Source organism: Mizuhopecten yessoensis, unplaced genomic scaffold (genome assembly GCF_002113885.1).
Source record: "Mizuhopecten yessoensis strain PY_sf001 unplaced genomic scaffold, ASM211388v2 scaffold10933, whole genome shotgun sequence".
Classification (NCBI taxonomy): Eukaryota; Metazoa; Mollusca; class Bivalvia; order Pectinida; family Pectinidae; genus Mizuhopecten; species Mizuhopecten yessoensis.
Window position 1 is genome coordinate 14,720 of NW_018408794.1, and position 14,037 is coordinate 28,756.

General features: G+C 37.1%; 1 protein-coding gene across 2 annotated transcripts in view; it reads left to right on the forward strand.

Moving 5' to 3' along the window:
- Positions 1-4,608: 4,608 nt before the first annotated feature.
- Positions 4,609-14,037, forward strand: part of LOC110463815 (globin-2 B chain-like) — a 16,222-nt gene continuing 6,793 nt past the window's right edge. The window contains exon 1 of one of the 2 annotated variants that reach the window (XM_021518692.1): positions 4,609-5,185. In XM_021518692.1, coding sequence (XP_021374367.1) covers positions 5,049-5,185 — 137 coding nt within the window. In that variant the 5' untranslated portion in view covers positions 4,609-5,048. The remainder of the gene's footprint in view (positions 5,186-14,037) is intronic. The other variant, XM_021518691.1, reaches the window with a different exon arrangement.

Consider the following 14,037-nt stretch of genomic DNA (forward strand, 5'->3'; position numbering starts at 1 on the left):
GTAGATAGAAAGTGATTATATATGTAGCAATCGGGCGCCATGTTTTTGTCAGATGGGTACTATTCCCACGCTGACAAATGACCGAACACTGGAGAATACTTAGTCCTGGAGTGCCGTACACAGCCTGATCTAGATGTCGTTTTGTATAGGACACAGGGCCCAGTATGAGGTTCCCTAACCCACACTAGGTTAGTACATGTATACCACACGAGGATACCAGTCTGTCGGGAACAAAAGAGTCAGCGGTGTGTAATGACGGGTGTTTAACGACAGTATGTGACTGCGGCTGAACCGGAGTGAGAAGTAATACGCTGTGACTAAAAAAATTAACAAACTCTACGGAAGTCACGTTTGATTCTCATTTGGAATTTTAGACAAGAAGTTGTAGATAGTCATTTCTGTTAAACTTACCATACTCTCTAGCTTTTAAGTGGAAATGAAATGGTTTTTCATAAACTAAATTGAATCTTGTCTTTGATCACAAACAAGCTATAACTAGTTCTCTGTCCGTCACGTCCGTTTCCAGCTTCGTTTAAAATGAAAAATCGCTATCAGTGCCACGTACCCGGCTCAAGTAACATGACGAGATAAACTAAAAATCTCCAGCACCTACAATGAAGTCGGCCAGCAATATCACGACTACTCTTAGTTCATTTGCCACCTCAAAATTCGAAATATTTCTTCTTCATGAAAAAATAACAGGAGGACAGCATGCTTTCTGCGCCGCCGCGTTGCCTCCACGGTGTGACGTCATTAACAAACCATTTCAATAATCCTTATGATAAATAATACTGTTAAGTTTTAAATGTTCTTTTATGATCGTTACAATACAACATATGACAAAAAGATTGTACTTACTGATAAAATATGAATTACAATTTTACAATAACTGTTGTTGTGTCCCCGGACTACATTTAAAGCATAAGTCACAGGAACATGAGCGTGCCTCAAGCTGTTCCACCAGCGATCATTTCATTGAATCTTTGTAGGGTTTTTGTTTTGTTCAAGTTCGTTATGCACTTCAAAGACAGAATGGCATAAAAGTCTTAATATAATTGTTACACTGCTTTCAGATGCGGTCCGTAGGTATGCCCACTGCTTTATAGGAAAATGTAACATGAACCGTTATCGTTTCACATAAATTAAAAAAAAGTCTTGTCGGGGTGGGATATTAGGGTAAAGAATTGGTCCTAGTACACCAATACGATACTGCTATTACATATGACACGGCAGACTCTTAATGGCCTTCGTTCTGAGGGCCACAGTGGGTAAATTACACGTGAATACAGATCCACCCGAACTCAGTGCTATACAGGACAAACCTATACTTGATCAAAGAGAAACCCCGAACTAATGGTGGTGTTGTTCGGGTAAAACTTACACATGAGTGTAGACACATCCTGAACTGTTGCCATTGCTATACGGAACAAACTAATGCATAAGGAAATAGAAAACCCGAGCTAATGTCGGTGTTGTTTGGGTAAAACTTACACATGTTATTACACTTACACATGTTTTATTTTCCTGTAATGCAATAATTGGCGTTCAAATTGCCTACGAATCGCATCTGAAAGCAGTTAAATGCTTAAATATCCACGCAAGATATAAACAGTTTTGTATAATTTGCTAAATTGATAAAAAGTGTTGTTTCGTCATTATCGTTTCAATAAAGATGTTCACACGTAAAACAATCATAATCAGACAACATTTCAAAATATACTACCGTCAGCTATAATTTAGAATATAAATAAATGACTTAAACAAATTTAATAGTCACACGTTTTAACTAGCTATACGAAAATCGGTAACATACATTCATGGATTCATGCATTTACCATGAAGCCCGGCTATGGTATGGTAATTATTTGCATTTATTCCAGCATGAACGTCGAAAAAAAGTTGTTCGGAAAGTATAGTACCATTCTATTTGTGATAAGATACTTGCAGAACTGAAGTGTCTGTATCGTCAATGCAAACGAAATTCCTGGAACAATCTTGCGTCACAAAAATGTTTGTTTCTTGCGATGGTTTACGTTATGCGAGACGGGGAACAAGCGTCCAAGTGATACTGGTCCCATTGTGTTCCCGTTTATAAAGGAGCTTGCACAACAGAAAAAAAGATCTACCGACACGACTAATAACAATATGTATTCACTCCCTAACTGATGTCGGCGGAACTAGGCCATTCTGCTATTGAGTGCGACATTGACATTAACCGGTAAAGTGCGATTCTGTCTAAATGTATGTCAAACTGGTGTGTTGTGACAGGCTGTGAGGAGGGGATAGGGAAGAGAGGAGGAGAGGAGGTGGGGAGACTGTGGGGAGGCTGTGAGGAGGGGATGGGGAAGAGGGGAGGAGAGGAGGTGGGGAGGCTGTGGGGAGGCTGTGAGGAGGGGATGGGGAAGAGGGGAGGAGAGTAGGCCTCTGTCTAGTCAATATTTTTTATACAGTAGGTACTTTTGACGGTTGACATCAACATACAGCTGTATTGTTACTAAAACACCAGTTAGGTGTGTGTTTTTTTATGAGGGTTTTGTCAAACAAAATATATATTGCATATTTTTAATTATTTTGATAGAATCTTATGCATTTCATTGCAAACCTTCTTTACAGGAAAATATGGAATGATTGTGTTTTTTATCGAACATTTGGTCATTGCTAAGTACTCAAATTATCTATACCGAGGCGATTGCATATAGTACATATAATTTGGTATGTAAGCAGTAAGTTTTTCTATAATAAGTTAGCAAAAGATCCACATTCTGCATATTTCGTTTTTATTTCGGAAAGACATACATCTTGTGTTTTGTTAAACTGGAGTAAGACGCACATGCATTACGTGTTCCTTTTGTCGTGTCACGATGCTTTCTGTGTTTGTAAATATGTGGGTAGACATGGATTTATATTTCTATTTTTGAGTAGAATTACATTATGCATTTTTGAACTTGGTAGACATTTATTTTATGTTTGTACAATCGGGGAATCATAAATTCTGTTTCCTTGTATCTTGTATCAACAGATGCGTATTACATTTTACTGATATGCTATATATCGTAATGTTTGAAATAATGGAAATCCAAAAACAGGCGAAATATGATTGGTTTTCTCCATCTCTTGAACAATCTAAGATCATCATTTATAGTTCGTGTAGGAGACAAAACCGATCATGAACATCAATGAGTATTAAACCTTTCAGATCTTCAGTACAAACCTTAAGGTTTTTTTCTCCCAGACTCATGTTCATATTTAAGGCAGACCTTTGAAAGTAACAGAAATTTCCAATGTTTTTGATGCTGTAGGATACTAGAATGGATACGACCAAACATATTCATGACAATTGTACTCCATATATACTGAACGATGGTTCAAGATTATATTATGTGTTTTATTTTATCTATTTTGCTTGATTGAAATATATTTAATAACAACATTTCAAAAAAATGCGATTTTGCAATGCATGTAACATCGGAACAGTCACTGGTCAAACTAACCCCACATTCATTGGCCTTGAAATCCTCATTATTATGCATATCAATATAATGATGTTGACATCATACAGTGTATATGTCATACGTAGATAAATAATATACACGTACGTCTGTAGTATGTGTATGCTATTATGATAAAGCCAGAAGAATAACGAAACGCCCATATTCTAGAACTAATTATATTTAAGGTCCAATAGAGATGTTCAAACACTGATGATCATACAGCCAAGTAAACAGCGATGGTCAAACAAAGGTTTCAAATAGTGATTATAATGATTCTCGGATACAATTAGTCAAATAAAGAATAACCAACACTAGAGGTGAACAGTCATAATTTTACAATGTATGGAAGTTTGGTCGTGAGACAATGAAAACCCTGGCCAAATTATCAGTACTGGTCGTGAATACAAGCAATTATCAAAAGCTGTCAAAGCCGTTTTCGTTACAGACTTTTTCTATTGTATTGAAAGATGTCATCCTCATTTTTGCCTGTCCAACAATTCTCCTACGCGACACGCGCGTTCGTCCGCGTGCGGGATAACCAGTATCTCAACACTAATCTCTCTCCTAACGTCGTAGTGGTTTGTGGTATACCAGGGATTATGCAAACCTCAAATCCTGTCATGGAAGCTGTCAATGTTCGATCTGTTAACGCAGTGATTGTGTATACCACAGTCGAGCTCGTACGGATTGTGTCATAAAATACGCCCAGCTGCTGGCCTGCTTCGTTAGTCTACTTATTTATGATCGATGAAGATATATAATTCTGTCCAATCAATACAATTTGTGAAGAAAAACTATAAGATAGAAAAAAGCAAAGTCCAGATGATAAATCTTCGCCCTAAAATAAACCTAAAGCAGCCAAGAATGATTATCTTTCATCAATACATCCGACCTTTACATCTCATTGGGACGTCACCGTAAGCTTCCGACTCTGTTTTACACTCCCCAACACCAGTAAACACGTGTTGACAGAATTACTGGCTTCTGTCTTATCAGCTGCCGTTCGACACAGCGTAACCTTTACCCGAACATTGTCGGTAATCCTCGCCCGTGATGGACATGCGCTACTAAAACTGTGACGTGTAAACGTCGATAACTTCCGCGCCAGAATATGTTTCATTTCACATGGCCTACCTACGTCAGAAACCGACCCGATGGCGCACAGTTTATACGTTCTCCTCTTGTAAGTGTAGGCGGTTGATGCAGATGTGCGCGCGTTGAAATCGTATCGTTTTTGTCCGCTTTATCAATTTTATATACAGGGTTAATATAATACTGCTTTCTACCTCGGCGTCACTTCACCATGTGCATCGGTATACTAAAGTAATATAAATATTTGTAACATAGACTCCTACACCGGATATTTTCGTACACGTGCTGGCCGTGTATCCTTCCGCCCGACCGTGAGAGTGGACAGACTATCCCTCAGCTCAGACAGGGATACCGCGGGAATGAACAGATCCCTTTAATGGGCCCCAAACAACCGCATTCTAACGATCAGAAATTTCACCATTTATTGACCTTTCTAAATGTCGAAATCATTAACTCGTTGGAATAATGGCGGACAAAATGACCAGGAATGGGTTTGGCGTTGTACTGATGTCCGTGTGGCACGCTGTGATAACCCTGGTCATGTTGCCAACGTTACTGATTCAGTGGCTGACAGGGACCCCAACCACCAAACCTCTACCGCGGTGAGTCTCTTGGTTACCATATTTTGTGATTATTTAATAGTATAAGGTGTTTCTATTTACGTATGTTAAAAAGCTATGGTTGAAAAATATAACATGTATTTGGTAACCTTAAAGTTTCGATGAGCTTCATAAAATATAGTTTTTAAGACTTAAGGAATGCATATATTCTTATACATATATTTAAAAAGTTAGAGAGTGCCAAGTTGAGACGTGGTTGAACTTTCATGATTATTAGTAAACAAAATTTATTCAAACTTTCTACATGTGTTTTAGTTATAGGCATCCTTCTTCGTTTAAAAGAGCACTATAATGTATATTTTGTCATGTGCAGTGTCGTATTTAATATGTTTTCAATGTTGGTATTTCCTTGGAAAATAATTGTTTTTGAACACTGGTCTAAATCTAATGGAATATAATGTTGTGTACAAATAGCAACTTAAATCTTTATCATGACGTTGTACTGTACCGATTACAATACAAAACTGTAAAGAAAGAAGGTATGGTGAGATCTAAGTATTGACATTTGATCTCCTAAACCTGCACATAAATTAAAAAAAAAGTCTTGTCGGGTGGGATATTAGGGTAAAGAATTGGTCCTGGTACAGCAATACGATACTGCTATCATATATGACACGGCATACTCTTAATGGCCTTCGCTCTGTACATATCCACCGAACTCAATGCTATACAGGACAAACTTATACTTGATCATAGAGAAACCCCGAACTAATGTTGGTGTTGTTCGGGTAAAACTTACACATGAGTGTAGACACATCCTGAACTGTTGTCATTGCTATACGGAACAAACTAATGCATGAAGAAATAGAAACCCCGAGCTAATGTCGGTGTTGTTCGGGACAAACTCACACAAGAGTGTAGAGACATCCCGAACTGGAGCTGTTCGGAACGAGCTAACACATAAATACAGATACACTGTCCAGCACTTTTGTCTGCGGTCAATGGATTTGGTTTAGTATTGTTTAACGTCCTATTAACAGCTTTGGTCATTTAAGGACGGCCTCCCCTGTGTACAAGATGCATGCGTGTAGTGTAGCGTGCGTGTTTTGGGAGGCTGATATATGTTCGTGTTTGTCTCCTTGTGATAGCGCGGAACAGTTGCCGACCTTATAGTGCTACCTCACTGAAACATACTGCCGAAGACATCCAGCAGGACACCCCACTCGGTCACATTATACTGACAACGGGCGAACCAGTCGTCACACTCTAAATTGCTGAGCGTTAAGCAGGAGTAGAAACTACCATTGTTACAGACTCTGGTATGTCTCAGCCAGGGGACAGAACCCAAAGCTTTCCTCTCAGGGGCAAACGCTCAACTAAAGACCAAACGTGAGGCATTGTCAAGGGAGACATTAGGAAGAAGAAAGTTGTTTAGAAAGAAGAGAAAAGATAAGATCCCAAATTTAGTCGCCTCTTACCATCGTGCAATGAGGGCAGCAGGTACAGTTTCATATGCCCTACCTTTAGGGACGTATGCGGTCAATGTCATCCAGGGTTAGAAGAATCTAACAGCTTTTGGTTCGAAGTTAACATATTGGAAGGTCAGAATATTAATACTATTAAATGATAACTCGTACAACAAAGTTAAGAAGCACTTATTTAAAATTTAGTTTGTAGAACCAGAAAGCCAAACAAAGAAATATTATACTGCATCATATGTCCATTTCAGCAATGAAGGACTCATTAATTGTACTTGTGGTCAAAAGAATAAAAAGCTCTTTAAGTGTTCTGAAGCATATGTAGAATACAACGAAAAGGAAAAGATACATATACAACCTTCTACAACTTATTTCATGTAAAACAAGAAGAACAAATTAATGCCGAAGTGACTACAAAGCCATAATTCGAAATCAAAGTCGATAACCTTGAAAATAATAATGAGCATAAGACCAGGTGTTCCGGAAGGACAATCTTCTGGTTCATTAATGATGTCCGCAATGTAAATTTATGTCAATTCCAACAAATGTCACGTTCTTAAAGTGAGAACTGTGCTCTAGTGACAATAAAGCAACAAGACACATTAATGAGCACTATAAAAAACATCGACTTTCATATTGCACAAAGATATGGCACATTTCACTATGAGCACATGATGGCGACCATAATAATAATATTAAACTTTATTTATTTTACAACAACTGTGAAACAAGTTATTTCAACTTATATCAATCAATCTTGTTGGCCCGGATGTTATGTTAGACCATACTACCTGCCCAAAGTCTTCATTAAGCTGCATCTTTGCAAAACCTATGTCGTTAGTTTGTCCGTTAGCAGTGGACATTTCGTACGGACGTGTTATATTCGTACCAAGTGCTTGAATATCGAACATCGGAGATTGGTAGTGAGAAGCTTGGTTTACGGTGTGGTTGAGTAACTACAAGAGCTAGCGATAAAACGTCGTTTCTAGGGAATCTGGAGAACTTTTAGTATCCTTACCATTAGTGGATATTAGGGAAGATTGTATTAATAATAATAAAAATAATAATAATATACAACATTTATATAGCGCCCTATATAATTTGTAAAATTACTCTAAGGCGCGTATTACAGAGGCATCGTTGTTTCGAAAAATTGGAAGTAAAATGTTTAGAAACGGTTTCCTTGGTTATCGGGCCAGTCTAGTTTTTTCTGCAAGCAGGTTGTGTAAAAGTTTTTGCAGACAAAGATTAAGTTATTAGATGCTTTATTCAAAGACAAAACTACATACCTATCATGCAGATACATTACAGCTCCATTACATCTCCAAGGTTTGGGCAAACCTGGTGGGACTGAAAACCCCACGAGTCGGAGTCTACCAGCTGAATCAACTGACGTGAGTGCGTCAAGCAATCATTAGAAAAACGAAATCTAGAACACCGGTTTAAAGTTAATTGCCCTGATACAGAAAGCCAAAGTGAACATTTTATCGAGTCTATTAAGGACTCATGACTGGTAAGAAAGGTCGAAGGAATGAACAAAGCATGTCCCAAGCGTTCCAAAACATCTGTAAAATACAGAGAAAAGGGAAAGGTGGCCATGGAACCCTATATAACGTCACACATTAACAACTTTTGGTTATAGCAATAAAATAATTGATCATCTTTTCCTTTTTTTTGAATTATATTTTCAAAATTTTATGAAATAAACATATATATAAATATACATACAATGTACATGGGCGTCTATAATCGCCTTTAAATAATGTACATACTGTTCAAAATATTCTATCAAGTATCAGTATTCGTCTTACATATATATTAACAAATAAGTATAAATTCACATTTTGATATAAAAAATAAACTTCCGGATTTTCTTGTCCGTACTCTATTCTAATTAAAATTGTATTATAATCCAGTGTCTGATTTCCGGTTAGGGTCACGATGGTGAACAGACTTCGCACAAACGCTATTATATGGTAAATATTAGTATATGACATGCTTCGTATGGTATAACATCATCCAATTCAGCGAATTAAAGTGCCATGTTGATCATCTTAACCATGTCTGAATGAATTCCAGCTACAAGGCTACGGCCAACCTCGGGGACTGATACTAGTCCGGCATCATAGACCAGCAGTCAACCACATCGTTACATAAACAATTATTAGAAATACGATTTAAGGATGCAGCTTTTTCATAATCTAATTCGTCGACGCACTAACACAGTAAACAATGTACTGACCATATGACCATTTCGTCCATTAAAGACTCGTCAAATACGAACTAAGTATGCACCTTTTTATAATTTATATCGTCGAAACACTATTAAGTAAACAATGTACTGACCATATGACCATTTCGGCCATTAAAGACTCGTCAAATACGAACTAAGTTTGCACCTTTTTATAATTTATATCGTCGAAACACTATTAAGTAAACAAAGTTCTGACCATATGACCATTTCGTCCATTTAGGGGGCCTCATGTAGACGATATAAAAAAAGCAAATAGGACGAAATGTGTATAAATGGTAAATACTTTCGTTACTCTCTCTAACGTGTATGTGTTACTCTCCTTAAACCACGGAGTCAAACGACTCATATTTATACTTAAGTTGTTTAGATATACACATGTTGTAATAACTCTTCTCCTTAGGTAGACTAAGGAGATGTCGGAGATACCGACGTTGATCTTCGGCTCCCATCACAACTGTTGGGACGTCAATCTTGACTTATCTCCCTTACCGACAAACTTTCGCGAGCGTGCAAATTCCTAAACAAAACAAAATGAACAATTCTGAAGTAGCCATATTTGATTTAACACCAATACAAACCTAATACAAATAAGGGCCAACAAGGCATTAGGAAACACATTAATCAGTTAGATGTTTTGAAGCAGGCTTATAATGTAAAAGGTTGTCGATTGGACACACGATATCTCATTGCTGTTGTCGAGGACGTGTAGGCTTAAATATTGTTGATGTCTCCCTATGTACATTAGTATGCCAATGTAAGACTAGGGGCAGTATTCGGGATCCACAGATGTACAGTCTTAGATAAGGGACGTTATAGAGCTTTGTCTAGGGGGCATCTTTCATCACAACAGCTTCTTTACAACAGATACAATCTCCGATGTTGTCAATACTACGTTAAAATCTGTACGTTTTGTTATGTCGCCAGTCATGACAATATGAACGGCGTATTGACATACATAGGATAAAGGACGCGGGTCTCTTACAGACTATACATATGGTAGGAAGTTATGCCGTAACATTGATTTCATTGGTTCTCATACAGTCTAAATTAGGACACAGAAGGGAACACTTACATTGACCTCAGAATTAAGCCACATATTCGTATATAGACTAAAGAATTAAGACACAGGAGGGAGTTCTTATTCCGTCTTTGCGTATTACAGAGTTATCTTCTCTTGGGAACAGGTATTGATTGTTACGTCATTGATTTGTGCGAGAAAATTACGTCGTTTTCTCAAAAATTGATGACGTTACTCTCACAAACAAGTGCCTTACCAACCAATCCCTGCTCCCAAGAGAAGATAACTCTGCAATACGCAAAGACGGAATATAGACTTAAGAATTAAGATACAGAAGGGATTTTTTTATAGACTAAAATATACACTACAGAATTAAGACGCAGGATGGCTCTCATATATACTATATTAGTGTACATGAGGTAGTTCTCACACTATATGTGGCTATGGGAGGGGTTTTCATGCAGATTAAATACGGCTAGGGGAGGGTATGCAAGCCTCTTTCGATATTATTATTATGTCGGCTGATGAGGGGTATTTATGCTATGGATGAGACATTAAATCGATTGTACATAGATCCGCATGGATCTTTTTGTATATGCACTGAAAGGCTACGGAAAGGGGTTCTCACACAGGATACATATCGTATGGGAGGGGTTCTCACACAGGATAAATATGGTATGGGACGGGTTCTCATTCAAAGTACACTTCAATGTGGGTCTCCTGGAGATATGTAAGTTGGCAGAGGTCAGCGTTACGTACACCGAAGTCGGTTATCTAAGTTTTCTTAACAAATGTATGCATGAATTTCGTGGATCACAGCTGTGTTGTGATATTTTCTTGGCATTTAAGTAAAGACGAACGCATATTCAAACCTTAAACTATTTTGTTGGATGCATTTCACGCGTTGATACAATTACGGTACATTTTCAATAACTATTCTATTTACACGAACTTCTGTACTGTTTGATTGTGCACCTGAGTCTCGGAAGTGGACATTGATTTTACCCATGGGTGCCAGACACCGACCGATCGCTAGACAATCTCCCCCATGGTAGTGTAATCGATCGACAGGTCAACACGTCTAACCCATGAAAAATACAGGACCTAGTTCTGACGCTTAAACACACTCCGATTCTCATCGCGTAACATCTTAATCAATACGGGCCTCTTCAGTGAAACGTTTACTATCAAAGATATCAATTTAAAATTATCAAAGGGTTAGACATGTTTTCAATTTCTTCATTCCTGACAGTGACTTGATCGATATTTGTTTTACCTGTAAAGCATTGTGTTCATATGGCAAGCCAACTTTAATTATATTTGTAAAAAACAATATCTCTGACGTACTTCATAAAACTATAAAAGATATCTTATATAATGTGTAAGATGTGTTTTAAAGAAAAGAGTTTTCTCAAGAATGTATGCATGATATATCTTTTAAAATATTTCAGATTTATAGACATTACAATACATGTTTATTTGCAAGAATGTTTTCCACGTGTGGATTTTTCGCATTGACTTATGCAGTACCTATGCTTGTTCTTCTGATGCATATTATCATTTCTCCAAAATAGTTGTTTTCATCAATTACTTTTCATTTATATAATATTGTGTAATTTGATTCCCCAAATGTTAGACAGAACAAATATGCCGAAAGAAACGACATCGAGAACGGAATAATAACGTCAAGTTATCATCGTCTATTTGGTTAGTTGATAGCATACATTTGAGGACATAAGTTAATAAACGATTTATCAACACATCATCATAAATATTAAAAATATCAATGTCAATCTTTACATGATATCTTATCAGTCTGTTTTATTTCTAATGATCGTGAAACATGTAAAACAATCGGGTTTGGAACAACCATTTTTGCGGAAATGTGATCGTGCATTTTATGGTTCTACGTTAATCAGAAACCATTCGGAAAGTTCTATATAAGATATCGCATTATAAGATATCGGGTGTATTTTATATGATATGTCATGAACTGTACAGAATATTTCATACTGAATATACGTAAGACATTTAATTTTGATAATAAGCCCATAGAACGCAACAAAAGTATCTACTTTGCTAATATATCATGCAGACCTACTTGTGTGTATATATACATACACATGTTGATTTAAATTGTTAGGTACTTTGTAACGGTGATTAGATTGATCGCTGGGGTCGTATACACTTCCCAAAGCGTCATGTCATTGTTTATTCAGTGCTACCTATAGATATCGTCCTCGACATTGTGTACCTGACGTAATACACACCGTTCTGATTAAACAAGAACCCGTCTTTCATCACATTTGAATAATCTATCATGGTCTGGCCACAACTGTCAAGCTGACACCCTTACTTTAAATACAATATAAACCCCACTAATCTGAAAATATCTTCAACTATCGATTGACCAGAATACGAATCGGAGTAAATAAGGTGTACATCTGTAGTAAACGCGAGCAAAGGTATGTACACAGGGAGTACTAACCATGCTTGTCTATGTAATAACACCGGCGTCTTCGTCGATCATATAAAGAATATCTATGTTAACAACTTTCAAATGCCTACCGATGTTCATTAATAGAAGTACAAGTTTTCCCATCAGATAAATAATAAATAAGAATACCAATAAGATAGGACCTGCTGGTAAATATTTTTATCTCACATAACATATAATCCGATATGTATTTACACTTAAATACACAGATATTAATTTGTATACGTGTACAATGTTTCCAGTGTTTGTGTGTCTGTCATGTCCTACATACATTGAAACTCCTATTCACATGAAGATTAACGAGTACAGGTTCAGTGTTTACGACCTGGTAACGATCTCCTATTGATACTACCCGAGTAGACCCACCGGGTAATCATCCTGGCGAGAATACTACCTAGTCATATGTAATCACCGGTTCGGTAACATCTGAAGGTCTCTACTAGAATAAGTAAATATATATGTTTGATACGTACGATGCACATTGTTTGGGTGACAGAATCGTGTGATAAACTTAACACTTCTAACATATTTAACAGTAGGTCTTTTGGTGGTCGGGGAGTCCACCACTGAAAGTTTGTTTTCTGTATCGGTAGGTCCCAATGCTTTCAGAGATTTGCTGGACGATGATAGTTTATTTTCTGTAGTAGTGTGTCCCCATGCGTTCAGAGATATGTTGATCGGTTAACAATTATTTTCAGTATGTCCCCATGCTTTTAGAAGTATGTCGCTCAATGAGAATTTGTTTTCCAGTAGCGGTATGTTTTGGGACTGTGTATGCAAGTGTAGAGTTTGTTTTCAGTATAAGAATGTCCTCATGCTTCGAAAGATGTATTTGTCAAAGAAAGCTCATTTTAAGGAACAGTATGTTCCCACGCTTCCAGGGGTATGTTGACGAGTTAGAGTGTGTTTTCAGTATAAGTATGTTCCCACGCCTCCAGGGGTATGTTTTTTTTTCATTTCAGAATATTTATTGTTCAGATCTTAGATACAAAGGAATTGGCAACAGGCAAAGCCTATGAGCGCCCTCTCCTTACAGTTATAAGCAGTTTACACACATCATATTGAATTGAAGTAATGATAAAACATGCATATTATGTACATGGATATTGATATTTGCATGTCATTATTAATTTTTTTTGGTAATGGTTGTACAAAAACTAGATTTAACAAAAAATGGCAATTGAAATTATGCTGGTGGACAGCACATAGTACAATTATGTACTGGTATCATTCCATACAGCAAAGTCATGTGAAGAAAGATAAACAAGTAAGTATAATCTAGTTAAAGCGTCTTGTATCTTTAACGAATCTCTGAACCATCTCCAAGATACTTATATTATTATAAGTATGTCCCCATGTTTTCCGAAGTATGTTGACCAGTAGGAGTGTGTTTTCAGTTAAGCATGTCCCCATGTTTTCTGAAGTATGTTGAGGAGTTAGAGTGTGTTTACAGTATAAGTATGTCCCCATGTTTTCCGAAGTATGTTGACCAGTAGGAGTGTGTTTTCAGTATAAGTATGTCCCCATGTTTTCAGAAGTATGTTGACCAGTAGGAGTGTGTTTTCAGTATAAGTATGTCCCCATGTTTTCCGAAGTATGTTGACCAGTAGGAGTGTGTTTTCAGTATAAGTATGTCCCCATGTTTTC